The sequence below is a fragment of the Schistocerca americana genome, chromosome 4 (assembly GCF_021461395.2).
Source record: "Schistocerca americana isolate TAMUIC-IGC-003095 chromosome 4, iqSchAmer2.1, whole genome shotgun sequence".
Classification (NCBI taxonomy): Eukaryota; Metazoa; Arthropoda; class Insecta; order Orthoptera; family Acrididae; genus Schistocerca; species Schistocerca americana.
The window spans coordinates 134,751,981-134,779,034 of NC_060122.1; the positions used below are offsets into that span (position 1 = coordinate 134,751,981).

Consider the following 27,054-nt stretch of genomic DNA (forward strand, 5'->3'; position numbering starts at 1 on the left):
GTGTTCTCTATAAAAGTGAATGATCTGGTGATAGACTGAGCAGCAGTCTGTGGCTCTTAACAGTGATGCTGTTGTATGTGGAAAGTGTCATCATTGAGAGACTGTAGAATACAGGATGACTTGGACAGATTTTCTGTTTGGTGTGTTGAATGGCATCTTGCCCTAAATATGGAAAAATATAATTTAATACAGGTGAGTGGGAAATACAATCATTTAATGTTGAAATACTGCATTAGTAGTGTGTTGCTTGACACAGTTACATCAGTTAAATATTTAGGCATAAAGTTGCAAAGTGACATGAAATGTAGTGAGCACTTACAGGTTTCCTATTGATGGCTTGCTGTAGGTGAAGCCTACTGATGCGCCTCGCCAGTAGTCGCCAACTGTGTCAACTATGCTTCGGCTAGCAACATAGGCCATTTCCAGAGTGTGAGTTGAGGAACAGGCCCGTGAACGGACAATAGCCTCTAGAATGCAAGAAAGAAAAATTTTCCAGTTCACAATTACCAATAAAATTTTCCCTAACCCCTTCAGACAGGTGGCAATCTTCACAACCCTTCCATCTTTTGCAGCTGTGGTGACATTGAGTTCACGGATGTTATCAGATGCTCCCTTGGAAATGTGGGTTGCCATGAAAGGGGGCTTACCAAGGTATGGGAGGGTGAATTATACTATAAAAGAATGTACTTTATATGGGCTTGATGCCATAAACAATTATTAAATCAGTTTTAAATTTGTTTTACTTTTAATTTACAGCTATTTTGGAATTCACATCCTTAAGTAAGGGAGCCAGAGTTTTATCAGAAAGTATTACAAACATAGAAAGGAAGAAACTGTGATAGATTGTATATTTGTACAGTTGGATTACCTAATTGTTAGGAGCACATCAAACCAGAGTATTGAATTTACTACAGGAATCATTGTAATATTACAATATTGCAGTGTCTGTATTATTCTGAATAATGATGCATTGTGCCTTCGGACAAGCCTGCATGGCCAGAGGAACAGGCCTGCGGCGCCTACAGCCATTATGAAATAAATTAAATAATCTGCAGTTATGAATATGGATAACAGTCAGCTGTATAATGGAATGATGTCAATGAAAATTAGTGACAGATTTGGACTCGAACCCAGATTTCCTGCTTATCGCAAGTGGTCACCTTACCATTTGGCTATCCGAGCACGACTATGGTCAGACCCAAACTTCCATATGTCATTAACCATGTGTCTACAACTGTTCTTGTGCATCCATTATGTATATTCCCGTATGGGGAGACATTGTACTTGAAAGTCACTTTATTAGTTTTGCTCTCTAGCATGGAGTGTGAGTAGTGATATGTATGTGGGGAGATGGAAATTGATTAATAATAATTGATTGAATAATTGGAAAAATTGATTGGAAAGAATAGTTTAAAGAAATTGGTTGGTAGTTTATGAATCTCTACTCAATCGTGGGTGACTTTAACTGATACCAGTATCAACAGACCTTCATTATCAATACATTCATGGTCAATAATAATAATAATAATAATAATAATTTGCATTGCGTACTGCTTCACATCAATTCCATTCTGTGTAGTCTTGATTATGACAATGCTGATGCGGGATTGCTCCTCCACTGCTCGCACAAGTTCCTTGTCTGCTTCGAACCTCCTGATGCAGGATCTTGGCGGTGGGCGAAATGATGAACAGACAAAGATGGATGTCCCAGATGTGCGAATAACTTTTGCCTTTCTAATAACTTTTTATAACACTTTTAATGTACGGTTGGGATACACATTTTTTTTAACAATGCTGGTATGACAGATCCAACCATAGTCTGCACACTACCACTAATAGAAGCAAAATGGGGAAGATGCAGGAATTAATAAATTGAAGAGTGTATTTCTTATTTTGTTTCATACAGATGTATTAAAACATTATCGTTGCCACAAAACAACTCATTAATTTATCTTTATCGGTGTTTGTAACCAATTCAGTTTACATAAAGCTTACATATAAGAAAAGAAAATGATGAAAAAATAATTTGATTCAATGTAAGTATAAATTATATCTAAAAACAAAGATGATGTGACTTATCAAACGAAAGCGCTGGCAGGTCGATAGACACACAAACAAACACAGACATACACACAAAATTCAAGCTTTCGCAGCCCACGGTTGCTTTGTCAGGAAAGAGGGAAAGATGAAAGGATGTGGGTTTTAAGGGAGAGGGTAAGGAGTCATTCCAATCCCGGGAGCGGAAAGACTTACCTTAGGGGGAGAAAAGGACAGGTATACACTCGCACACACACCCATATCCAACCGCACATACACAGACACAAGCAGACATTAAAAAATGTTTTTTCTGATGTCTGCTTGTGTCTGTGTATGTGCGGTTGGATATGGGTGTGTGCGCGAGTGTATACCTGTCCTTTTTAATGTCTGCTTGTGTCTGTGTATGTGCGCTTGTATATGGGTGTGTGTGCGAGTGTATACCTGTTCTTTTTTCCCCCCTAAGGTAAGTCTTTCCGCTCCCGGGATTGGAATGACTCCTTACCCTCTCCCTTAAAACCCACATCCTTTCATCTTTCCCTCTCCTTCCCTCTTTCCTGACGAAGCAACCGTGTGTTGTGAAAGCTTGAATTTTGTGTGTATGTCTGTGTTTGTGCGTCTATCGACTTGCCAGCACTTTTGTTTGGTAAGTCACATCATCTTTGTTTTTAGGTATATTTTTCCCACGTGGAATGTTTCCCTGTATTATAAGTATAAATTATATATGACATTAAACCACTTCTGCTCCTACTGTCACACCAAATGTTCCAATTGTTACATACAAAAGACACCTTCATAGTGCTTGAAATATGTAGTTAAGTGAGGTGATACAAAACTTCGAACCAAATGACACACATGGAATAAATGGTGACTTCAGTTCACTCCCAACACTCCTCCTAAAAACATACAGTATCAAAAGCTCACACAGTAAATGTTAGGATAGTGTCCTAGGTTATCTGGCAACCACAACATTCAATGCTGTACACATTAGTGAGCATAGGTAGAATATTGACATTGTAATTGGCTCTTGGTGAAAGAGAGAAGATGAGAAATCACCGGAAATTCCCATAAATATTTACCAAAAAACCCTACTCATTCACTCTGTATAGGAAAGGAGCACTCTGTGCTATGAACAGTGGCATAACCAAAACATAAACACAAACAGTGCGTAAGAACCACTCATGTTTGTTCATATTGAGCAGAGTGTAGTCTCCTGGTGAAATTGACAACATAATGCAACAAAGATGTCATTTGGACCCTGTTTTGCAGGATAGAATACTCCGCTGCCTGGAAGCAGGCCAGACGCAGACTGAAGTCTCAGTATCCTTGGATGTGCCACTAAGTGTTGTTTTGAGGCTTTGGCGATGGTTTCAAGACACAGATGTTTGTCGTAGACCAGATTAAGTTTGAACGATAATAACCACCCCCTAGTAGGACTGATGGTAACTGCCCGATGAAATTGGAGTGCACCTGCAAGGCAATTGGCTGCAGAGGTTGCAGTTAGCTGGCTCAGGAGTTGCTGTTTCCCAACAAACTGTGTATTGGAGGCTGAGAATAAGCTCACAAAAGGCTCTGTTTGCCATACACCTTGCATTTCACATCCCACTCACTCTGCCACAGAGACAGGTCCATGTATTTTGCAATTGGCAACATCAAAATCGGTTCATATGTGACAGCATGCACTGCCTAGTATGTTCCACAATGCTACGTGCAAACACTGGCTTTTGCGGAGCTCACTTTTCACCTCGGTTTCTAATGGTGAGAGAAAGGTAGGGTTATGTGCTTTGGATAGCCCTTGGGCTAGCAATCATTTGTGTACCTAACAGAAGGGCCGTTTTACTACAGCTATCCTACAGTACAAGGTCAATGTTCGAATATTACACACTTTTTCCAACTTAGGCAAGTGGAGCAAATTGGTTGACTTTAGGGGGGTAGCAAGGAAAACTTGGTATACAATGTCAGAGTGCTGTGGTGCCCCTGTGTATACCCTCTGTAGGCACGTGGTCCTAGGACGATGTCGATGACACTGGAAAGCCGCAACGGTGTGATGGCCAATTAAGGAAGGCATCCCATGTTGCTGACCCTTTACCTCACTCAGCAGTGCATGCTTGAGTTAACACTTTGCGGCCCCAAGTAAGATGTGCCAGCGACACATATGTCTGCTGAATTCCCATAGGTGGTAACAGTTCATGGATTAGGAACTTGCCCTGGTATGTACGGTGGGTGACAGTACCATTCTGGCTGTGAACTGCTATCGTTCAAGACAGAAGTTTGATGCTGCTGTGGCCTCTGAGGGCTGACTCCCCATTGTCACGTCAGTCACTGTGGTGGACTTAGAATCATGAGCTGGTCTGTTGAAGCACGCTGCCCAGACTGGTGTAAGGTATGGGCTGGCACATAGCTTGCTGGAAACTGACATGTGAGCTGGTATGGTGAAACAGGGTGCCCAGACTGGCATCAGGTTCTGGGTGGCCAACGGACACGGACCCAGTGTCACGGTGGATGCTGCCAGACTGCACCTAACTGTGTTACAATCAGAGTGTTTTTATAATGATTAGTAGCACACTTGTGCCATTACACTGCTTCCAGGCACATACAGGTCAACACCTCAGTGTCCTAATTGTGTGGTTATTGACCTTTTTTGTGATGTCACCATGATTGCATGACTTAACCTGGCCACCGTGCTGTGTTCAAACAAGCTCACTTACGAAATTACATATCCAACATCTCTGTGCCAGCCTGCTTGTGTCGCACTCATCTGCCTTGGTGCTGCTTCAGTTGAGTAACGTCCAAAAATTTAGCGATGGTGTTACATACCACCCCTTTTTAGGAGGACCTGGAACCCAAGGCTATACCTGTTACCAGTCTGCAACAGAAAACTTCACCACAGAATTATAACATACCGTATTTACTCGAATCTAAGCCGCACTTTTTTTCCGGTTTTTGTAATCCAAAAAACCGCCTGCGGCTTAGAATCAAGTGCAAAGCAAGCGGAAGTTCTGAAAAAAGTTGGTAGGTGCCGCCACAACTAACTTCTGCTGTCGAATATATGTAGCGCTACACAGGCATGCTTTGCAGGCACAAAGATAAATACAGGCGCCAAAACCTCTGCTTCAGTAAATAAATTTAAAAAAAAAAAAGGCGGAAGATGAGCTTTTTTTTCTCTGCCCCAAGTTTTGACCACTGCATTTTCATACATTATCCAACGAAGTAAATACAAATTCCGTATTGTTCATCTTCGAATGTAGCAGCATTTCAATGTACTACGAAAATCCGACTGGCAAGACTGTTTGGGATGTTTGTCAATACAGCCTACTCTACGTTCTGAATTTTTTCCTACCTGTGAGAAGAGATGGTTGCTAATAGGAACTTTTATGAATTGTGAATCACATGCAGTATTTTCTTCACCATAAGAATAATACGAATATAAACATTTTGCCATGTATTCTTTCGTGTTTGCTGGTATCTCATTTAAATCCAGTCTGCATAATAAACTACGAAACTAGAGTGAGACAACAGCAAATGCGGAAGAATACACATGTCGTGTCATGTTTATATTCATATTATTCTTATGCCTAATAGTGATACAGACAGAAATCAAGCACGGCAATTGACTAGATTTTTAAATCTAAGATGACTCTAATTTCTGTGCAGAGTGTAATGTACTAAAGAGGCATCTGCAAAGATATTCAAACGAAGAAAAATTTTCGCTAAACTCTCGTTCAGAACATCTTCTCATACGCAGTCTATTATTTGGTTCTTGTTGATCATTATCAAAGAAAGCAGCAGTGTAAGTAACAACAAATACCAGTCTCTTGCCATTCTTTTGCTAATGAGACAATTCCTCTCTTTTTTAAATTGTAAGCGGCGGTACTGCTCACAAAAGCAAGCCATGCCGCGAGCGGCGACAGGCCGTAAACACGCTATATCAGAATGCGACAAACAATGCATGACACAGTACGGTAATGCATTTTCAGCTTAGAGTGACGTAAACACCTATAGCAAAGAGAACGGCACTTTCCAGATCAAAGCAAAATATAGCAATCAATTCAAACCAGACAAAGCACGTGAAAGAGGAAGGGGACCCTTATAAATATGGACGGAGCACCTGACATATAGCAATGACTACCTGGTAAAGCTTAAGTGCTAAGCTTAAGACTCGAACCAAACTACTGTAGCTGTATTGTCATTCATTCGACCTAAATTGAGTCTCATATTAAAAAAGGACCAACTTTGTTTCGATTTGGAGGTGCTACCTAAAACTTTTCTCTCCCCTTGAATTTAGAGTCTCAAATTTCACATGCGGCTTAGATTCGGGAAATTTTTTTTTCCTTGACTTCGAGTCACATTTTTCAGGTGCGGCTTAGATTCGAGTAAATACAGTAGGTTATTTATACTTTCTCCTCTTACATCAGAAACAAGTCTCCGTATGTGGGGCACCTCAGCCCATGGCTCCATCGGTCCATATGCTACTACATAAAATCACCATTCTCACCTGAGTTACCCCTTAAACATTAAGCAACTATTTATATGAATATTCCCATTTTGTCGCCCTGTGGCGTCCCGTACTGCTATCAAGAATGCTAATTTCATCACTGCCAATGGCATCAATAGTTAATTACATCTTACAATTCTCTGTTATCACTATATGCAGTTTCCATATTCACCGTACATTCTTGTGTATTAGTGGTTAACCAGTCCAACAGTATCTGATGTACTGGAGGAGTGCATTGTTGAGTGGCCCTCCACCTAAGGTAGACAAAGGCTGCGCAAAAGAGAGTCAACATTAACATGTTGCCTGTATTTGTGACACTTAGGCAGGGTGTATATACTCCAGGAAATCCAGGAAAAACCTGAAAATTTTTTCATCCGAGAGAAAACTGGGAAAAATGCAGGAATTTTATTAGAATTATGGGAGTTTTTCATTGTTTTAGTCTTCAGTTAAATTTTTGTAATTTTAACTGGTAAGAACTGATAAACAGAAAAATGTGTCAAAGGCTTTTTGACAAAGACTATGGAATACTTTGTAACAATAAACTGCTGCCGATGGGAGTGACATCACGACTGTTAACATTAAGTTCATTTGAGCAGTTGCCGGCGGGCTCATGTGCATGCACAGTTGAGTTGTGTATGGGCTACTTGAAGTGTGGCTGTTAGGTGTATCAACAGTTGTAACAGGCAGGCAGATGCTACCCAGAAAAATGTTTGTCGTGTGGCCGAGCTAACAGATTCGCGCATGCACAGAGCAGTCTGGGTGGTAGTAGGGAGGGAGTTAGTCTTCACATGAGCCGTGTTTATGTTAGTGATTTTGCTGCTTCCTTCTCATTTACACTTCTCAAGTCAAATGGAAGCCTAGTGGATTTCTGTGGGTGGGAGCTGTCAAGTGAATTAAAATACATTCATATAGTTACAGAAGGCTAAGATATGTCATTAGTTTCAGTTTTCTGATTTTGTATTATTCCCACATTTTTGGCAGTTAAGCCTTGCAGAACAATGAAGTAATTTTTGTCGGTTTGCTAAATAAATGTGGCTTTTATTAAGGCAGTCCCACGATCTCAATGCTTCGGAAGCTAATGTGCTGTGTTTGGTGGTATTTGAATCTATACTTTCATAATATGAATACAAAAATATGCAGCATAAATGTTGCTGCACATCAAAGATCTTTCCAAAAGCTTTTTTTTCCCCAAATTTCTTCATTCTTTGAGTGCCAGGAAGTTCTACACTGGTGTGTAAACCTTTACCATTCAAAGGATTGATATTTTTACAGCTCCCAGGGAAAGTGAGAGAAACTGATTTTTTAACCAGGAAAAATTTGGAAATTTTTTTCTCTTGTCCACATATACACCCTGATAGGGGTCTTGATCATGTACTGCTGCTCCTCCTGATACTGCTGAACATGTAAAAGTATTTCTTCCACTGAAATACGCCCCTCTTGCATGTCTGTGAACCTGTTTAGGGACAGGATTAGGTTAGGATGCAACATTTCAGACAGGTAGGTCAGGGTTTTCACTGGATGGTTCACTAGTGACTTCTCAGGCCAGTACAAATGTGGCTGTGTAATGTTCAACTTGGTTTCCCTCAAGCTGACGGGTGAGATATTTGCCTGCTTATGTCACTCCCGTGCAAATCCACATGTTGAGCTCTCCCAGACTTCAACATTGTTCAGAGCAGTTGCTACAACTACTTCAGTACAGTTTACAAGTAACACCCAGTTTGAACGTGCTTGCTGAAAATAGGTTCATGGCTCCAGTATGTTACGTGGACAATCCTGACCTCCTGCTTTACCTAAGTACAACTCTCTCTCTCATGTCCTGGTGCCCATATGTACCCCCTGGGTCAGGCAGATAGTAATACTCTCCCTTTGACAATGTTACGAGTTCAGTTAGTGACATCACCGTGTGCCTAAGACCATCTTCTGCGGTCGCAGAGGGTGGGCTTACTGGTAGTTGGGAGCTCCAACATCAGGCGCGTAATGGAGCCCTTTAGGGATATGGCTGCAAGGGAGGGGAAGAAAACCAATGTGCACTCCGTGTGCACACCAGGGGGAGTCATTCCAGATGTGGAAAGGGTCCTTCCGGATGCCATGAAGGGTACAAGTTGCACCCATCTGCAGGTGGTCGCTCATGTTGGCACCAATGATGTGTGTCGCTATGGATCAAAGGAAATCCTCTCTGGCTTCTGGCGGCTATCTGATTTGGTGAACACTGCCAGTCTCGCTAGCGGGGTGAAAGTAGAGCTCACCATCTGCAGCATCGTCGACAGGACTGACTGTGGACATTTGGTACAGAGCCGATTGGAGGGTCTGAATCAAAGGCTGAGACGGTTCTGCGACCGTGTGGGCTACAGATTCCTCGAGTTGCGCCATAGGGTGGTGGGGTTCCGGGTTCCGCTGGATAGGTCAGGAGTCCACTACATACAGCAGGCGGCTACACGGGTAGCAGGGGTTGTGTGGCATGGACTGGGCGGTTTCTTAGGTTAGATGGCCTCGGGCAAGTACAGAAAAGGCAACAGCCTCAAAGGGTGTGGGGCAAAGTCAGGACATGCGGGGACCAAGCAGCAATCGGTGTTGTAATTGTAAACTGTCGAAGCTGCGTTGGTGAAGTACCGGAACTTCACGCGCTGATAGAAAGCAGAAGCTGAAATCATTATAGGTATGGAAAGCTGGCTGAAGCCAGAGATAAATTCTGCTGAAATTTTTACAAAGGCAGAGGTGGTGTTAAGAAAGGATAGATTGCATGCAACTGGTTGTGGCGTGTTTGTCGCTGTTAGTAGTAGTTTATCCTGTAGTGAAATAGAAGTGGATAGTTCCTGTGAATTATTATGGTTGGAGGTTATACTCAACAACCGAGCTAGGTTAATAATTGTCTCCTTTTACTGACCTCCCGACTCAGCAGCATTAGTGGCAGAACAACTGATAGAAAATCTGGAATAGATTTCACATAAATTTCCTCAGCATGTCATAATCATTCAATTTACCAGATATAGACTGGGACACTCAGATGTTTAGGATGGGTGTTAGGGACAGAGCATCGAGTGACATTATACTGAGGGCACTATCCGAAAATTACCTTGAGCAATTAAACAGAGGCCGGCTGAGGTGGCCAAGCGGTTCTAGGCGTTACAGTCTGGAACCGCGCGACCGCTATGGTCGCAGGTTTTAATCCTGCCTCGGGCATGGATGTGTGTGATGTCCTTAGGTTAGTTAGGTTTAAGTAGTTCTAAGTTCTAGGGGACTGATGACCTCAGAAGTTAAGTCCCATAGTGCTCAGAGCCATTTGAACCATTTGAATTAAACAGAGAACCGACTCGTGTAGATAACATCTTGGACCTACTGATAACAAACAGTTCCGAACTCTTTGACTCTGTAAGCGCCGAACAGGGAATCAGTGATCATGAGGCTGTTGCAACATCCCTGAATATGGAAGTAAATAGCAATATAAAAAAAAAGTGAGGAAGGTTTATCTGTTTAGCAAGAGTAACAGGAGGCAGATTTCAGACTACCTAACAGATCAAAACGAAAATTTCTGTTCCAACACTGACAATGTTGAGTGTTTATGGAAAAAGTTCAAGGCAATCATTTAGACCGGTACGCGCTGAGTAAAACTGTGAGGGATGGGAAAAACCCACTGTGGTTCAACAAGAAAGTTAAGAAACTACTGCGAAAGCAAAGAGAGCTTCACTGCAAATTTAAACGCAGCCAAAACCTCTCAGACAAACAGAAACTAAACGATGTCAAAGTTAGCGTAAGGAGGGCTATGCGTGAAGAGTTCAGTGAATTCGAAAGTAAAATTCTATGTACTGACTTGACAGAAAATCCTAGGGAGTTGTGGTCTTACGTTAAATCAGTAAGTGGATTGAAACAGCATATCCAGACACTCTGAGATGAAAATGGCTTTGAAACAGAGGATGAAATACTAAACACCTTTTTCCAAAGCTGTTTCACAGCGGAAGACTGCACTGCAGTTCCCTCTCTAAATCCTCGCACGAACGAAAAAATGGCTGACATCAAAATAAGTGTTCAAGGAATAGAAAAGTAACTGAAATCACTCAACAGAGGAAAGTCCACTGGACCTGATGGGATACCAGTTCGATTCTACACAGAGTACGCGAAAGAACTTGCCCCTCTTGTAACAGCCGTGTACCGCAAGTCTCTAGAGGAACGGAAGGTCCCAAATTATTGGAAAAGAGCACAGGTAGTTCCAGGTTTCAAGAAGGGTCGTCGAGCAGATGCGCAAAACTATATGCCTATATCTCTGACATCGATCTGTTGTAGAATTTCAGAACATGTTTTTTGCTCGCGTATCATGTCATTTCTGGAAACCCAGAATCTACTTTGTAGGAATCAACATGGATTCTAGAAACAGCGATCATGTGAGACCCAACTCGCTTTATTTGTTCATGTGACCCCGAAAATATTAGATACAGGCTCCCAGGTAGATGCCATTTTCCTTGACTTCCGGAATGCGTTCGATACAGTTCTGCACTGTCGCCTGATAAACAAAGTAAGAGCCTACGGAATATCAGACCAGCTGTGTGGCTGGATTGAAGAGTTTTTAGCAAACAGAACACAGCATGTTGTTCTCAATGGAGAGACATCTACAGACATGCCACAGGGGAGTGTTATGGGGCCATTGCTTTTCACAATATATATAAATGACCTAGTAGACAGTGTCGGAAGTTACATGCGGCTTTTCGCGGATGATGCTGTAGATGATGCTGCAACTTCTCTGTATACGTTGCAGCATTAGAAAATTGCAGCGAAATGCAGGAAGATCTGCAGCGGATAGGCACTTGGTGCAGGGAGTGGCAACTGACCCTTAACATAGACGAATGTAATGTATTGCGAATACATAGAAAGAAGGATCCTTTATTGTATGATTATATGATAGCGGAACAAACACTGGTAGCAGTTACTTCTGTAAAATATCTGGGAGTATGCGTGCGGAACGATTTGAAGTGGAATGATCATATAAAAGTAATTGTTGGTAAGGCGGGTGCCAGGTTGGGATTCATTGGGAGAGTCCTTAGAAAATGTAGTCCATCAACAAAGGAGGTGGCTTACAAAACACTTGTTCGACCTATACTTAAGTATTGCTCATCAGTGTGGGATCCGTACCAGGTCGGGTTGACAGAGGAGATAGAGAAGATCCAAAGCAGAGCGGCGCGTTTCATCACAGGGTTATTTGGTAAGCTTGATAGCGTTACGGAGATGTTTAGTAAACTCCAGTGGCAGAGTTCCCCAACTTAATCAGGCGCGTTAACTGTGTCACTAGCCTTCTCAATGCCCTTGTGTTGGTCAATACCCCTTGTTTCAAACTTGTTAACTGTGTAGTGTGCCATTCCATGGTGACCTTATTCTTGTTTGCTCTGTCACTCACTCTCCTAATTGTATCATTCAGCTTACAGATGGCCCCAACATCTAAGGTTCCAAAAACTGTTTTTAATTACCTTCCGCATGTGTTTAACCAACCCCGCTTACAATGTAATACACAGTCTGGCACTAATATCACAATCTGCTGCATTTGCCCTTGCAGTCACTCATATGACAGGTGCAACTTACCATACACATTTCTCATTTTTTGTATTATGTCTTTGACACCTTTGTCAACTCATCTGGAGATCCTCGAAACAGCTTCAGGTGCCTCATGTGAACAATAGTTGTACGAGTCGATAATTGAAGCTTAAGATTTACTGGCAATATTGTTTCAACTGCCTGCTATGGCTCTTGGTAACGAGTTACAAATTTCTCCTTGAAATAGCTTCAGACACCCCACATGAACAACAGTTGTATGAGTTGATAATTGAAGCTAGATGTTTACTGGAAATGTTGTTTCAACAACCTGGTAGGGCTCTTGGTAGAGAGTTAAAAATTAATTGGTCTTACCCATTGGAACGGACAGGTTCGATAATGTTACCTGCTGACCGATTTTATACAGCGGCAACCTGCCCTCACGATTCCACAACCCCTCTTGGCATTACAGGGCTCTGGTGTACGCTTGCTGCACATGTTTACAAATTTACCTTATCTTTTTACCAAACAAAAACTACTTTGTATGGTAATAACCCTGTTGCAGGCTGGGCTTTTGAATTATATGCACTCAAAATGAAGGACAAAAATGTGTCTCATAATCGTGTACACCTACATAGTGATTCAGCATCTTCCCCACCGTGTGATGTACCCCCTCTGCCCTACTATTAGCCAGAGGTTGCAATGGACTTACCCTTAACTTCTTAACCTTTAGCAAATTACACAGCTGCTTTAACAAATCAACATAAAGTTTCTCTCTTGGTCATTGGTTATAGTTTCTGGCACCGCAGATTTGAGCACCCAGCTGTTGGCCAATGCTTGTGCCACTGTGTCTGGCTGTTGGTTAGAGATTACAATCATTTCCGCTTATCTAGAAAAATGATTAATAATGTGTAATACAAATTTATTCCTAACTGAAGTTTTGTTGGATGACCCGAGGAAGTCTAACTCAATCATTCTGAAAGCCTCTGTTGCTTCTAGTAACCTCTTCAGTGGTAATAACTTGCTGCTTCCATTTGCCCACTGTGCACATTGTAATGAACCACTTACATACCAATCCAAGTACTTTTCCCTACATTTCCACCAGTAGCACCCTGCTATTTGACTATTCACTGTTCTATAACGACAACGTCCTGACATTACGTGGTCATACGCTTCTTTTAGTACATCCTCTTTTAGCTTTGCAATACTCATAGCCCCAGCCCTGTACTCTTACAGAGTAACCCAAACCACACAGTGAATTGTGTTATGATGCAGTTATGAAGCAGTTGATGATTCTTCTGTTTTCCCTGTAAGCCGTATAAATCTTCGATTCGGTTGTGCCTCTTGAAACACCAAACATTACAGCTACCATGGTTACAGAAACACCCACCACACAAGCATGAACAATTCGCCCACGGAAGTCACTTAGCTCTGACTTAATGAACTCTCAACTACACAGAACTCTGTGACCACAACTGAAGGTTGCAACATATTGAGGGCATTGCACAAAGTGCCATTCATTATCAAATACAACAGCGTCACCCACAGACTTGGCTAGCATCTGCATTTATGTTCAGGAATTCATTTTTCCCAGTGTTTCCATATTTTTGTCCAGCCCATGAACAGGATAACAGATTTTTACTTAATAAATAGCTCTTCATCAGCTAAAATGTAACACATACTAAATCTCAAGTCCCCTTACAACTGGATTTTACCTGACTTGCTATGGTACCTAATAATTGCTTTTGTGTGTGTGTGTGTGTGTGTGTGTGTGTGTGTGTGTGTGTGTGTGTATTTGCCTGTCCTACACAACATAGTTGACTTATCCTGCCAAATTTTATCACTTACTTGAGATTGTTGTTGTTGTTGTTGTTGTTGTTGTTGTTGTCTTCAGTCCTGAGACTGGTTTGATGCAGCTCTCCATGCTACTCTATCCTGTGCAAGCTTCACTTGAAATACCTAATCACAACCTGTTCAATTTTTGTTCCACATGCACATATACAAATTTCACTGCTTTTCTTACAGTTCAAGGTAATGACCCCTCTGCAATTAACAAATAGACTGAAAATAAAATAACAAATTGCTTTTAAATAAAATAAAAATCTTCCCAGATACATTACTGTTTATTGTGAGAACACCCCTTACGTAATGCTTCATGGCACTTTCTGCATGAATAATTACTACCTCCTCTGAGGTCCAGGCAAATACACATTAATCTTTTCCCTTTATCAGTGTTTATAGGTCAATCTTCTTCACTTTCCGTAAACTAGTTAACTGTTATTGTGTCAAACACAAAGCAGACCACTTCATTAGCCTTTTCTACTGGTATGGTTGGGTTGTTAAAAGGGCTAGTAGAAAGTTCAGTTAGGTTTCACTTAAATATTCTCTTGATCTCTTTCCTTACTTTATGTTGCATTCTTATTGATATTGGGTAAGATGGACAGTGTGGTGTTACATTTCGTCTTCAACTTGCACAGACAACCTTTTATGGTGGCTGGTTTGTGTGAAAAAACTTCCAAATAATTGTCTGATACATTGCCTAATTGTTCTGTCTGTGGTGTTGTCAATGTTGATGATTGCAAATAGATCAACTCGGCCATTGGCTTTCCCTCACATTGGCTGTGTTTATTCCCACAGCTACTTGTGTTAACATTTCCTACTGCTTCATTATCATATACAGGTTCTTTCCATATGCTCTTGGTATTGGGAGTTAAGCGGTGGTCTAGCGGTTCAGGCGCTCAGTCCGGAACCGCGCGACTGCTACGGTCGCAGGTTCGAATCCTGCCTCTGGCATGGATGTGTGTGATGTCCTTAGGTTAGTTAGGTTTAAGTAGTTCTAAGTTCTAGAGGACTGATGACCACAGATGTTAAGTCCCATAGTGCTCAGAGCCATTTTTTTTATTGGGAGTTAAGTCTGGTACACAGGTTGTTCCTAGCTGTATGTCTGCATGATCTGATGAACATTCTTTGTTTGAAATTCAAACCTTGCAAATTAAAATTTATTTGTCTATCCCTTTATATTTATTACTGACCACTCCTTACAAAATAACATCCTTGATTTCAAGCACTTACAAATCCGTGTTTGTAGAAACTGTTTATCAACTAAGATAATCTGACTACCATTGTTGACCTGAATGATCAATTCTTTCCCTTCTATGTTCATTGTATAACTAATTTTCTCTTCTTTTCCTCTTCCCTTAATTCCTGAATCATTGCCTATTCATGTATCCACTGTTCTAGTGTCTAAAATCTTTCTAATCACTACAGCAGATTGTTGCTGTTTGGATTGGTGATATCTGTTAGTTTCACCACTAGGTACAAATTCAGGAATATTTATATTTACCTGTCTGAAATTAGAATGATAGTTATTGTATGATTGATATCTGTACTTGTTTCTGTTGAAAACTTCTTTTTGGTATGAAACTGACCTTATGACCTAAACAAGTGCATTTACATTGCCATTCATCGTGATTACCAGACTGGTTGCATTGATTTTCTCATGATACAACCAGTCTGTAATTAATGTTATATTTATGTTTCTGTTGTCTGCCCTCCCTGTAACTAATGCCGGGTGGCCCAGAAGCTTGCTCCTGTTTACTGTTCGGTCCATAATGTTGAACATTCAAGTAAATCTTAAAAGCCCAAGTAAGGTTTAAGTATTCTTCCAGGAGTGTAAAACTAAGATCTGCCACACTGCAACAGGCAAACGGTGTTTTAGAACTTGTACCACATGTTCCTCTGGTGTAGAATCATTCACAAATGTGGACTGATTAATGTGGCGTTCAGTAAACTCTCTAAGACTCTAGCAACTTTTAGAATATGGTTCTGGTCCTAGTAACTGTAGTCTCATAACCTTCTCAGCTCATTGAGACAATAACTTAGATTTGAAACATTCGAAATGTACAAGGGACTGGAAACTGTTTAAGTTCAGTAGCCTCCTCTGAACTGCAGAATTTTCTAAATTGTTTATTGTAAAGTAGAATTTTCTGTCGTCATCTCATGACTTGGTAGAGCATTTTCAAAAGCTTTCTAAAATATTATTAGGTGAGTCTTGCCTCTAGATTGAAACATGGGAAATTTCTGTGGCCTCATTTATTTATTTCAAAGTGGAAACCATCCCAGAATTGTGTACCTCCTCTGTCATCCATGGTATTGTTCAATGGTGGGTTAATAAAATCATTGTTCTTATACCCTTATACATGGCTGTTGCAAGTATAAACACATCTCTCCTCTTCAATTCTTGGTATGCTGTTGATTTGTTATCCTCTGTAGGACTAAATGATGTGTGTTTATCATGACAGCATGGGTAATGCTTTTCTAAACTTGTTACATTCACGTTGTTGGCACTTAAATGACAGTTGCACAACTTGTGTGATACACATCCCCGAGCATTTGCAATAGCTTGTATGTACTTTGTATCAGTGTCTGTTAATATGTCAGTCATTTGTTCATTCTCTTGTTTAGTTTCAACACTACTCTGAAGTTTGTTTATTTCCAACATTTGTTCACTGATACTTGTGTTAATACTGTATTTCATAAACCAATTTGGACAACTTGAACCTGATCTCTCATTTGTTCTCCCAACTTGCTAAGTATCGCATTAAAAGCCTTTTTATCTTCTGTCTTTCCTTTGCTTTTTCCTGCCTTTTTTAAATTTTTGTTCTAAATGTTCCTGTCTTTTTATATTCCCTTTTAGCTAAGTGTTCCTTTTCTCTACATCACTGTTCAGCTAAATAATGCCATTCTTTATGTTCTTGCTATCCATGTTCCTGTTCTTCACGTTCTTGTCGCAGCATATACTTCAAAAAATTCTCAGTCTCCTCCAAAGTAGCCATTTGTATGTTTGTAAATATCAGTGAAATATTTTACAAATTAAAATTTATCCCTTATACAGTGATGTCTGTAGTTATAGACCCTCTCACTTAATTTCATTCAAAATAAAAGAAAAACTTTAATGTTACTCTGAAGCAGCACAGGCTACACGCAACTGTCTTACAGTTCTAATGCTGGTTGTTGTGAAGCTTTTTTTAGTTTTTGCCAGTTCTCTTTACTGACACACTACTGAACTCTGTCATAGCAAATATCACATGCACAGTACAAGTTACCATCATTAAGTAACAATTCTTACTAACAAAATGCAGTCCTCCAGTTAACTCACTGTACTGAAGTTGTGGACTCTGTCATCTGAAATGTCACTGATTGCTTATCTTGCTGTACTTGTTACTCACAGCAGTCTGAATCTGGTGGTGTTCATTATAACAGTGATTGTTGCTGCCCAGTTGGTTTTCTAACTGTAAGACTAAGATGGAAGTTCCTACTTTATTTCAAATAGTGTTCCAAAATTACAGGTATTTGTTGCTAGTTCCGTGAACGGAAACTATGTTAAATTGTCTTCGTCAGCAATTGCCAATATTTGTCACTGCCCATGTACCCAAGCTTGCTACCTTCAAACAGTAGTTGTAAACTTCACAGAACGAGCCTGACGAAATATATATCACAGTGTTGAATTATACCTGCCTTGTTGTGAGTGCTATTTAAAGCAAAGTTAGTTGCTCTGTAAATGAAAACTGCCTCAAGTTGTCTTTTAGCCGTAGCAATGAAACTGCATAAAACCAGAAGTATATTTTCTAATCTTGTACAACTTACAGGTGCTGCTGAAAATATAAAAATGCCAAGACATAAAATCCCACACTATTATTTTACTTGGAACTATAGCTTCAGCTCAGTACTTCACTTTATCTTTTCCCTCAACAAGAAACTGTACAAATTGGTTGTTCAGCGAGACTGTCCACTACGTATACGCACCATCAGGTGCTGTGCTAGCGGCCATATGAAAGTACTGCATCTAGGTTTAGAAGAATTTAAAAAAAGGATGTTTCTGGTATAAATAATTCTTGAAGAAGTTTGATAAAGTGTTCAACAGGCTGTACATAACCTCAAAGAAATAATCAAATAGGTACAGTCATGGAAAAACCTTACTTTATAAAAAGTGGTACTTGTAAAACAATTTTTTCTCTCATTGATACATAAAGACACTTAACATTGGAACACTGTGTATGTGGTCTTGATTCTATATTATAAATTGTACATCTTTGACATCTTCCACAACTAGCAATAAAACCTAGTTATGAGCTCCAAGATTTTGGGTTTGAATTTCATTTGAAAGTGAAAATTCCTTTTTTTTCTGAAAAGAGTTGGGAGATGTGTCTTGTTATTAGTCTTATCTTCAAATTGAATTTCTAAGCTTCTGGAGAATATAAAAGTATCTTATTGGCCATTTATATACATGGTGTGGTGTGATTTTTCATTTGTTTGGCCTGTGAATTGTAGAGTCTGAATTCAATAAATTTATTTGTTTCAGATCCACTACTTTCCCCATTTGGTGTATCGGTATTAGGTGGGAAATCCTCCTGGAACAACTCCAATCTCTCCTTGTCTTTTAACATTCTTGCCATTGCCCATCATGGAAAAACCTGAAGCTATATGCCAGAAGGAACTTGTTGTTGTTGTTGTTGTTGTGGTCTTCAGTCCTGAGACTGGTTTGATGCAACTCTCCATGCTACTCTATCCTGTGCAAGCTTCTTCATCTCCCAGTACCTACTGCAACCTACATCCTTCTGAATCTGCTTAGTGTATTCATCTCTTGGTCTCCCTCTACGATTTTTACCCTCCACGCTGCCCTCCAATACTAAATTGGTGATCCCTTGATGCCTCAGAACATGTCCTACCAACCGATCCCTTCTTCTAGTCACGTTGTGCCACAGACTTCTCTTATCCCCAATCCTATTCAATACTTCCTCATTAGTTATGTGATCTACCCATCTAATCTTCAGCATTCTTCTGTAGCACCACATTCCGAAAGCTTCTATTCTCTTCTTGTCTAAACTATTTATCGTCCATGTTTCACTTCCACACATGGCTACACTCCATACAAATACTTTCAGAAATGACTTCCTGACACTTAAATCTATACTCGATGTTAACAAATTTCTCTTCTTCAGAAACGCTTTCCTTGCCATTGCGAGTCTACATTTTATATCCTCTCTACTTCGAACATCATCAGTTATTTTGCTCCCCAAATAGCAAAACTCCTTTACTACTTTAAGTGTCTCATTTCCTAATATAATTCCCTCAGCATCACCCGACTTAATTCGACTACATTCCATTATTCTCGTTTTGCTTTTGTTGATGTTCATCTTATATCCTTCTTTCAAGACACTATCCATTCCGTTCAGATGCTCTTCCAAGTCCTTTGCTGTCTCTGACAGAATTACAATGTCATCGGCGAACCTCAAAGTTTTTATTTCTTCTCCACGGATTTTAATACCTACTCCGAATTTTTCTTTTGTTTCCTTCACTGCTTGCTCAATATACAGATTGAATAACATCGAGGAGAGGCTACAACCCTGTCTCACTCCCTTCCCAACCACTGCCTCCCTTTCGTGCCCCTCGACTCGTATAACTGCCATCTGGTTTCTGTACAAATTGTAAATAGCCTTTCGCTCCCTGTATTTTACCCCTGCCACCTTCATAATTTGAAAGAGAGTATTCCAGTCAACATTGTCAAAAGCTTTCTCTAAGTCTACAAATGCTAGAAAAGTAGGTTTGCCCTTCCTTAATCTAGCTTCTAAGATAGTCATAGGGTCAGTATTGCCTCACGTGTTCCAACATTTCTACGGAATCCAAACTGATCTTCCCCGAGGTTGGCTTCTACCAGTTTTTCTATTCGCCTGTAAAGAATTCGCGTTAGCATTTTGCAGCTGTGAGTTATTAAACTGATAGTTCGGTAATTTTCACATCTGTCAACACCTGCTTTCTTTGGGATTGGAATTATTATATTCTTCTTGAAGTCTGAGGGAATTTCGCCTGTCTCATACATCTTGCTCACCAGATGGTAGAGTTTTGTCAGGACTGGCTCTCCCAAGGCCGTCAGTAGTTCCAATGGAATGTTGTCTACTTCGGGGGCCTTGTTTCGACTCAGGTCTTTCAGTGCTCTGTCAAACTCTTCACGCAGTATCATATCTCCCATTTCATCTTCATCTACATCCTCTTCCATTTCCATAATATTGTCCTCAAGTACATCGCCCTTGTATAGACCCTCTATATACTCCTTCCACCTTTCTGCTTTCCCTTCTTTGCTTAGAACTGGGTTTCCATCTGAGCTCTTGATGTTCATGCAAGTGGTTCTCTTATCTCCAAAGGTCTCTTTAATTTTCCTGTAGGCTATCTATCTTACCCCCTAGTGACATAAGCCTCTACATCGTTACATTTGTCCTCTAGCCATCCCTGCTTAGCCATTTTGCACTTCCTGTCGATTTCATTTTTGAGACGTTTGTATTCCTTTTTGCCTGCTTCATTTACTGCATTTTTATATTTTCTCCTATCATCAATTAAATTCAATATTTCTTCTGTTACCCAAGGATTTCTACTACCCCTCGTCTTTTTACCTATTTGATCCTCTGCTGCCTTCACTATTTCATCCCTCAAAGCTACCCATTCTTCTTCTACTTTTATTTCTTTCCCCCATTCTTGTCAATTGTTCACTTACGCCCTCCCTGAAACTCTGTACAACCTCTGGTTTAGTCAGTTTATCCAGGTCCCATCTCCTTAAATTCCCACCTTTTTGCAGTTTCTTCAGTTTTAATCTACAGGTCATAACGAATAGATTGTGGTCAGAATCCACATCTGCCCCTGGAAATGTCTTACAATTTAAAACCTGGTTCCTAAATCTCTGTCTTACAATTTTATAATCTGTCTGAAACCTGTCAGTATCTCCAGGCTTCTTCCATGTATACAGCCTTCTTTTATGATGCTTTAACCGAGTGTTAGCTATGATTAAGTTGTGCTCTGTAGAAAATTCTACCAGGCGGCTTCCTCTTTCATTTCTTAGCCCCAATCCGTATTCACCTACTACGTTTCCTTCTCACCCTTTTCCTACTACCGAATTCCAGTCACCCATGACTATTAAATTTTCGTCACCCTCCACTATCTGAATAATTTCTTTTATTTCATCATACATCGCTTCAATTTCTTCGTCATCTGCAGAGCTAGTTGGCATATAAACTTGTACTACTGTAGTAGGCATGGGCTATCTTGGCCACAATAATGCGTTCACTGTGCTGTTTGCAGTAGCTTACCCGCATTCCTATTTTCCTATTTATTATTAAACCTACTCCTGCATTACCCCTATTTGATTTTGTATTTATAACCCTGTAGTCACCTGACCAGAAGTCTTGTTCCTCCTGCCACCGAACTTCACTAATTCCCACTATATCTAACTTTAACCTATCCATTTCCCTTTTTAAATTTTCTAACCTACCTGCCCGATTAAGGGATCTGACATTCCACCCTCCGATCCGTAGAACGCCAGTTTTCTTTCTCCTGATAACGACGATCTCCTGAGTAGTCCCCGCCCGGAGATCCGAATGGGGGACTATTTTACCTCCGGAATATTTTACCCAAGAGGACGCCTTCATCATTTTACCATACAGTAAAGCTGCATGCCCTCGGTAAAAATTACGGCCGTAGTTTCCCCTTACAAATGCATAATTTTCGTGCAAGAAAATTTTCAAAAAAATCCTTAATATTTTCTGCTTGTAAACAATTACTACTTAACCACAAAATGGGGCATAAATATGAAGACTGGTTTATCACAGAAAACACTCAGAATCAAGCACAGAATGACCATCTTCCAACTGCGTGCAACCAAATAGTGCAAGCACTGTGCATGCTGAAATTGAAACTCCTCTCGTATTGGAGACACAGATAAACCATCCATGAAAGTTCTGTGGTATGTTTTTATTGGCTGTATTGCCTTCGGACACATGAAAATATTGTATTTTAACTTTTTATGCAAGTTTTTGGCCTCTTGCCACTTCTTTGACTCACTCATCAATCTAGCAGTTGATTAGCATGAGGTTTTCACTGTTCAACACTGTTGTTATGGGCCAAGTACAAGAGAGATTTTGAAGCTTTAATGTTGAGTGACCGATGGGCACTGAACAGAGTGGTTAAGTATTGAACTGGAATAATTTTTGTCATCAGAAATTTAGTTCGTCTAAGGGGAATATGTTGTTAGCATTTATAAAGTGCTCCATACCTGAGATTTTAACAGCTCATGACAGCTTTTGACTAAAAAAAATTTTGAGAAACTCAACAAATTTTTCACTGAATATTGTTTTAATTTTGTCCTCATTTCGTATGGGAACCTGCTGCGCTTTTCCAGTCAGTCTCTCTTTTGGAAATAGGCTAAAATCTATATCTACTAAGTCAACTGAATGCATTTTTTACAGATGCCTTCTTAACAAATGAATAAGTAATGTGTTTATCTTTTATAATTTATCTAGTATTTCGTCTTTTATAATTTATCTAGTATCACAAAAGCAAACTGAATTTCATTCATAAAATCATGTAATAATAGTAGTAATGCTTATGGTCAAGCTGGCCGGAGTGGCCGAGCGGTTAAAGGCGCTACAGTCTGGCACCGCACGACCGCTACGGTCGCAGGTTCGAATCCTGCCTCGGGCATGGATGTGTGTGATGTCCTTAGGTTAGTTAGGTTTAAGTAGTTCTAAGTTCTAGGGGACTTATGACCACAGCAGTTGAGTCCCATAGTGCTCAGAGCCATTTGAACCAATGCTTATGGTCAAACATAACATTGAATAATGCAAAACAGTTAAAATTTTTAAAGCTAACATAATTTTATCTGAAAAAAAACCATAAATAATATTTGTTAATGGAAAACACTTGCCTTTTTCGCAGCAGTTAAATATGTAAATAGGGATATCGCAAAATTTCAGTAGTATAACAATAAACCTCCACAAATACTGATACTACTGGCAGCATAACAGTGAATACGTACTTCAATGCTACCTTGTAGAACACCATTACTACATTTATGATCTAATGCTATAAGACGCTTACATCACAAAGTAGTATAAAATCTGTATATGCAGACATGTGTAAAGCAGTGTGTGTGTGTGTGTGTGTGTGTGTGTGTGTGGGTGTGTGGCCCGCATCTCGTGGTCGTGCGGTAGCGTTCTCGCTTCCCACGCCCGGGTTCCCGGGTTCGATTCCCAGCGGGGTCAGGGATTTTCTCTGCCTCGTGATGGCTGGGTGTTGTGTGCTGTCCTTAGGTTAGTTAGGTTTAAGTAGTTCTAAGTTCTAGGGGACTTATGACCACAGCAGTTGAGTCCCATAGTGCTCAGAGCCATTTTGTGTGTGTGTGTGTGTGTGTGTGTGTGTGTGTGTGTGTGTGTGGGTCCACCACCACCACCTCCTCCCAAACCCAAACCCCTGGATCGATTTCAAACAAATTTGGCACGGAAACACTACACTTAATGGATTGTCAAAACTCCCAGCTTCCATGGGAGCAGACATATGGGAAAAAAACAAGGGTTCAGTCTCTGATGTGTATGCTGCCCTGTGTGACAGGCATGTAGTGTGGGAGTAGTAGAAGTCTGCCTTATCGACGTGCTTTGTAGGGCACCCTATTTGTCAGGGCCAAGGAACAGTTCTCAGGGGGCCCCACTCCTTCATGACAAAGGCTTCCATGCACGACGTGTGGGTAGTAGTAGTAGTAGTAGCAACTTGCTCTATCAGTCTGTTTTGCAGGGGCTACGTGTGTGGATGGGCATAGTTGAGAGGGATAGGGGAGGACACACACACACACACACACACACACACACACACACACACACACACACACACAGAGAGAGAGAGAGAGAGAGAGAGAGAGAGAGAGAGAGAGAGAGAGAGAGGAGAGGGTGGGGGTGGGGAGGAAGAGATGGACAAGTGCGGGAGGATAAAGTGCTCAGAGAGAAATGCGGAGGAAGAAGTGGCACAGAGAGGGGGGGGGGGGGTGAGGGTGGGTGGGGAGGAGACGTGTGCAATATATGTGTAGAATATTTATGCAGGCAAAGCCATGGGGAAAAAGGCTAGTGTGTATAAAATATAGCATATTTTTGTATATGTCTGCATCTCCTACCAAACCACTGGAATGGCTTTAACCAAATTTGGTTCACAAACAGCAAACTTCACAGGTGTCAGCATTGTGAGGGTTTGAACCTCTTAGCTCCCATAGGAGCAGAGGTACAATAAGAAAGTGGTTTTTCAGTCCTTGACAGGTAGGCTGCCCTTCACAACAGTTTATTGTGTGGGGAAAGTATTAGTCTGCCTTATCAACTTGCTTTGCATGGCAGCCTCCACATCATGGGGAAGAAAACGAAGTGACGATCAGGGGGGGGGGGTGAGGGGGGAGCAGAAGAAAATGGGGAGGGAGGGCGGGGGGGAGAGAGGGGGGGATGGGTTGAAGTGGGGGAGGGGGAAGAGGGATAGTCAGAAGGGGGGAGTTGGGGATGGTGACAGCAAGGGGGAGTAGGGGATGGACAGGGAGAGGACAGAGTAGATGTGTGCTATATACATACGGAACACTTCCACAGGGAAAAGGCTAGTGTGTGTGTGTGTGTGTGTGTGTGTGTGTGTGTGTGTGTGTGCAGGTATAGAGTATAATCATTTGATATTGGGACTTTCTGTACACTTTGCAAGAGTTTTATTTGAAATATGGTTACAGCTTTCAGATTCAGTTTTTCCCTCTGTCAGATGTAACAGATTATAAATCTTGACTTTCATAGCATTTTTTGTGTGTTTGAGACATTGATTGTTTTAAGATGAGGTTCTGTTACTCTTTTTACTCTTCATTTTAAAATTTCTTTTATCACTGCGGTCGTGTATTTGGACCATTTAACAATCTCATGTGGAAATTTATGCTTGCAGTTAATGTATTTGCATGTTATGTTTCTTGTAATATTGCCTGTTTGTTTCATTATTTGCTGCTGTGCTCTTCCCTTTTCATGGTAATTCTGCACCAGTAACTAAATGTTTGTTGTACAGTTTTGTACCATGTTTACATTTACCTTTAGGAAGTACCGTGTTTACATTTACCTTTAAGAAGATGAACTGTGCGACCTAGAACCTATTAGTTTTTCTGGTGTTTACTAACTTATTTCTTGTCTTATTACAGGGTTTGATGTCTTTGAAGCAGAAGCAGTTGCCTGAGCCACCCAAGTTATTAAGTATAGAATTTCCTAGTATTCCACGTAATGCAGGTAAGTCGACGCACAATTTGATTTGGAAATTTTTTTGCTTTGTTATATTCTTGATTCTATCAGCTTAACATTGAAATATCAAACAGTGGAAAATCCAGGATGGATTAATGACAGTATCATTGAAATATGAAACAGTGGAAAATCCAGGATGAAATAATGAAGTGTCATAACAAGGATAGATTACTACTCACCATATTGTGAAGATGTTGAATCGCAGACAGGCACAACAAAAAGTCTGCTAAACAAGTAAGCTTTCAGCCAAAAGGTCATCTTCTGTGTGTGTGTTTTCTACTTCAGAAGGAAGCCCTTTGGCTGAAAGCTTACTTGTTTAGCATTCCTTTTGTTGTACCTGTCTGTGACTGAACATCTCCACTACATGGTGAGAAGCAGTCAGTCCTTTTTATAATATTGTCATTAACAGTGAAATATAGCGTATCATATATTGAACGTATATTTGTACATAGTTTTTTTGCTTTAACTTAAACATTTATTTCAAGAATCTGTATAATCTAACAGTTGAAATTAATGTGAAACTAGGGTATGGGTATGAAATGATGTGTGTGACGTATTTTAAATCAGTATAGCAATTTGGAAGAGATGTGAGATCATTTTGCTATTCATAAAGCAAAACCAACTGAAGTGATTGAGAGTAAAAGTTAGATGAGAAGCCTATCGGAGCTGAATATGGGTTTTGCCTGCAAAGGTATGCAACCAGTCTGAAATACTGATAAACCATTTGGAATAGCTCATTAAATTTATAAACTTTAGACATAATGAAATACATGTGAAATGTATTAAAAAAGCAGAGAAGGTCCAAAATGAAACTTCAGAAAAAGATAAAGATCTCACACTTTCAAGGCATATCATTATTGAGTTCCCTTTCACCAAGTCTTACTGTGTTGTCCTACATCCACATCTTGCTAAATTGTCAAACACTCACTAGAGTTCAATTGTTTCCAACCCATTCATCTCTTTTGCTTGATGAAAAATTTTGTAGCCCCAAAACTACCATATTTCTCAAGACTGATCGGTCTATTCATCTTCAGCTTCCTGGTAAGTAGAAATAAGACTTTTTGTACAAGAAAAGAAATATTAAGGAGTTCAGAAAAATAAACATAGTTAATAATAGTGCTTCAGTATTTTGCAGCATAGCATTTCCCTAAACTCTTATCTTACGAGGAATTAAATTTGTGGCTAATTACAGGGGAAGAAAGGACGGAAAGAAGCTGGTCACACATGTTTGAAACATAAAGCACTCAGCAGAAATAAAAATGATAGAAATAGTTTTTGCAGTATCCAACACTGGTTATTGACAGTGTTTGTGTTCTAAGAGAAGATAAAATTGAACAAAGTTGCCTGTCCAAGGTTAACCTTTTGACTGCCATGGGCACGTATACATGTCGTCCTACGCTGTTCCCCGGGGAGTTGTGGACGTATATACATGTGCCACTTGGATTTTCCTACAATGCTATGGTCATGTAAAGGCATCCTGAGCTGCCAACCTCTCACTGCTGTGAACGAACTACTTCCATATCCCGGTGAATAAAAAAGTTTTGAGCATTTATCTTACAACACATATGCCTCATTGTGTGCTATCATTTACAGAAAACCTCGTTTTGATATCTTGAAATGTTTATGAGATATAATGATTGTTTTGACCCATGGTTCGCGATTTGCAAGGACGTATGAATGGGCACGTCACATGCAACCATTCTTTGGATATAAAACCCAATAACTTGAGAAAGAAATGAGATATCCTTCTGCTCACAATTTTAAGTAAAATTTCAATATCTTATCTACATTCATCCATTGCAATGTATGAGCTAAAATCAGCCATATGCCACACATTTTTACCTCTGCAAACTCTTTAAAATTTCATGCAATGTTTGACTTAATTCAATGCAG

General features: G+C 40.3%; 1 protein-coding gene across 5 annotated transcripts in view; it reads left to right on the forward strand.

Annotated features, from left to right (window-relative positions):
• The window catches only part of LOC124612387 (serine/arginine repetitive matrix protein 2-like), a 350,835-nt gene that overhangs the window by 93,867 nt on the left and 229,914 nt on the right, over positions 1–27,054 (forward strand). For all 5 annotated transcript variants that reach the window (XR_006979538.1, XR_006979539.1, XR_006979537.1 and 2 more), the window contains one exon: positions 25,065–25,149. Coding sequence is in view for 2 of the 5 variants with exons in the window: in XM_047140563.1 (XP_046996519.1) it covers positions 25,065–25,149 (85 nt within the window). In the remaining 3 variants the exon portion in view is untranslated. The remainder of the gene's footprint in view (positions 1–25,064; positions 25,150–27,054) is intronic.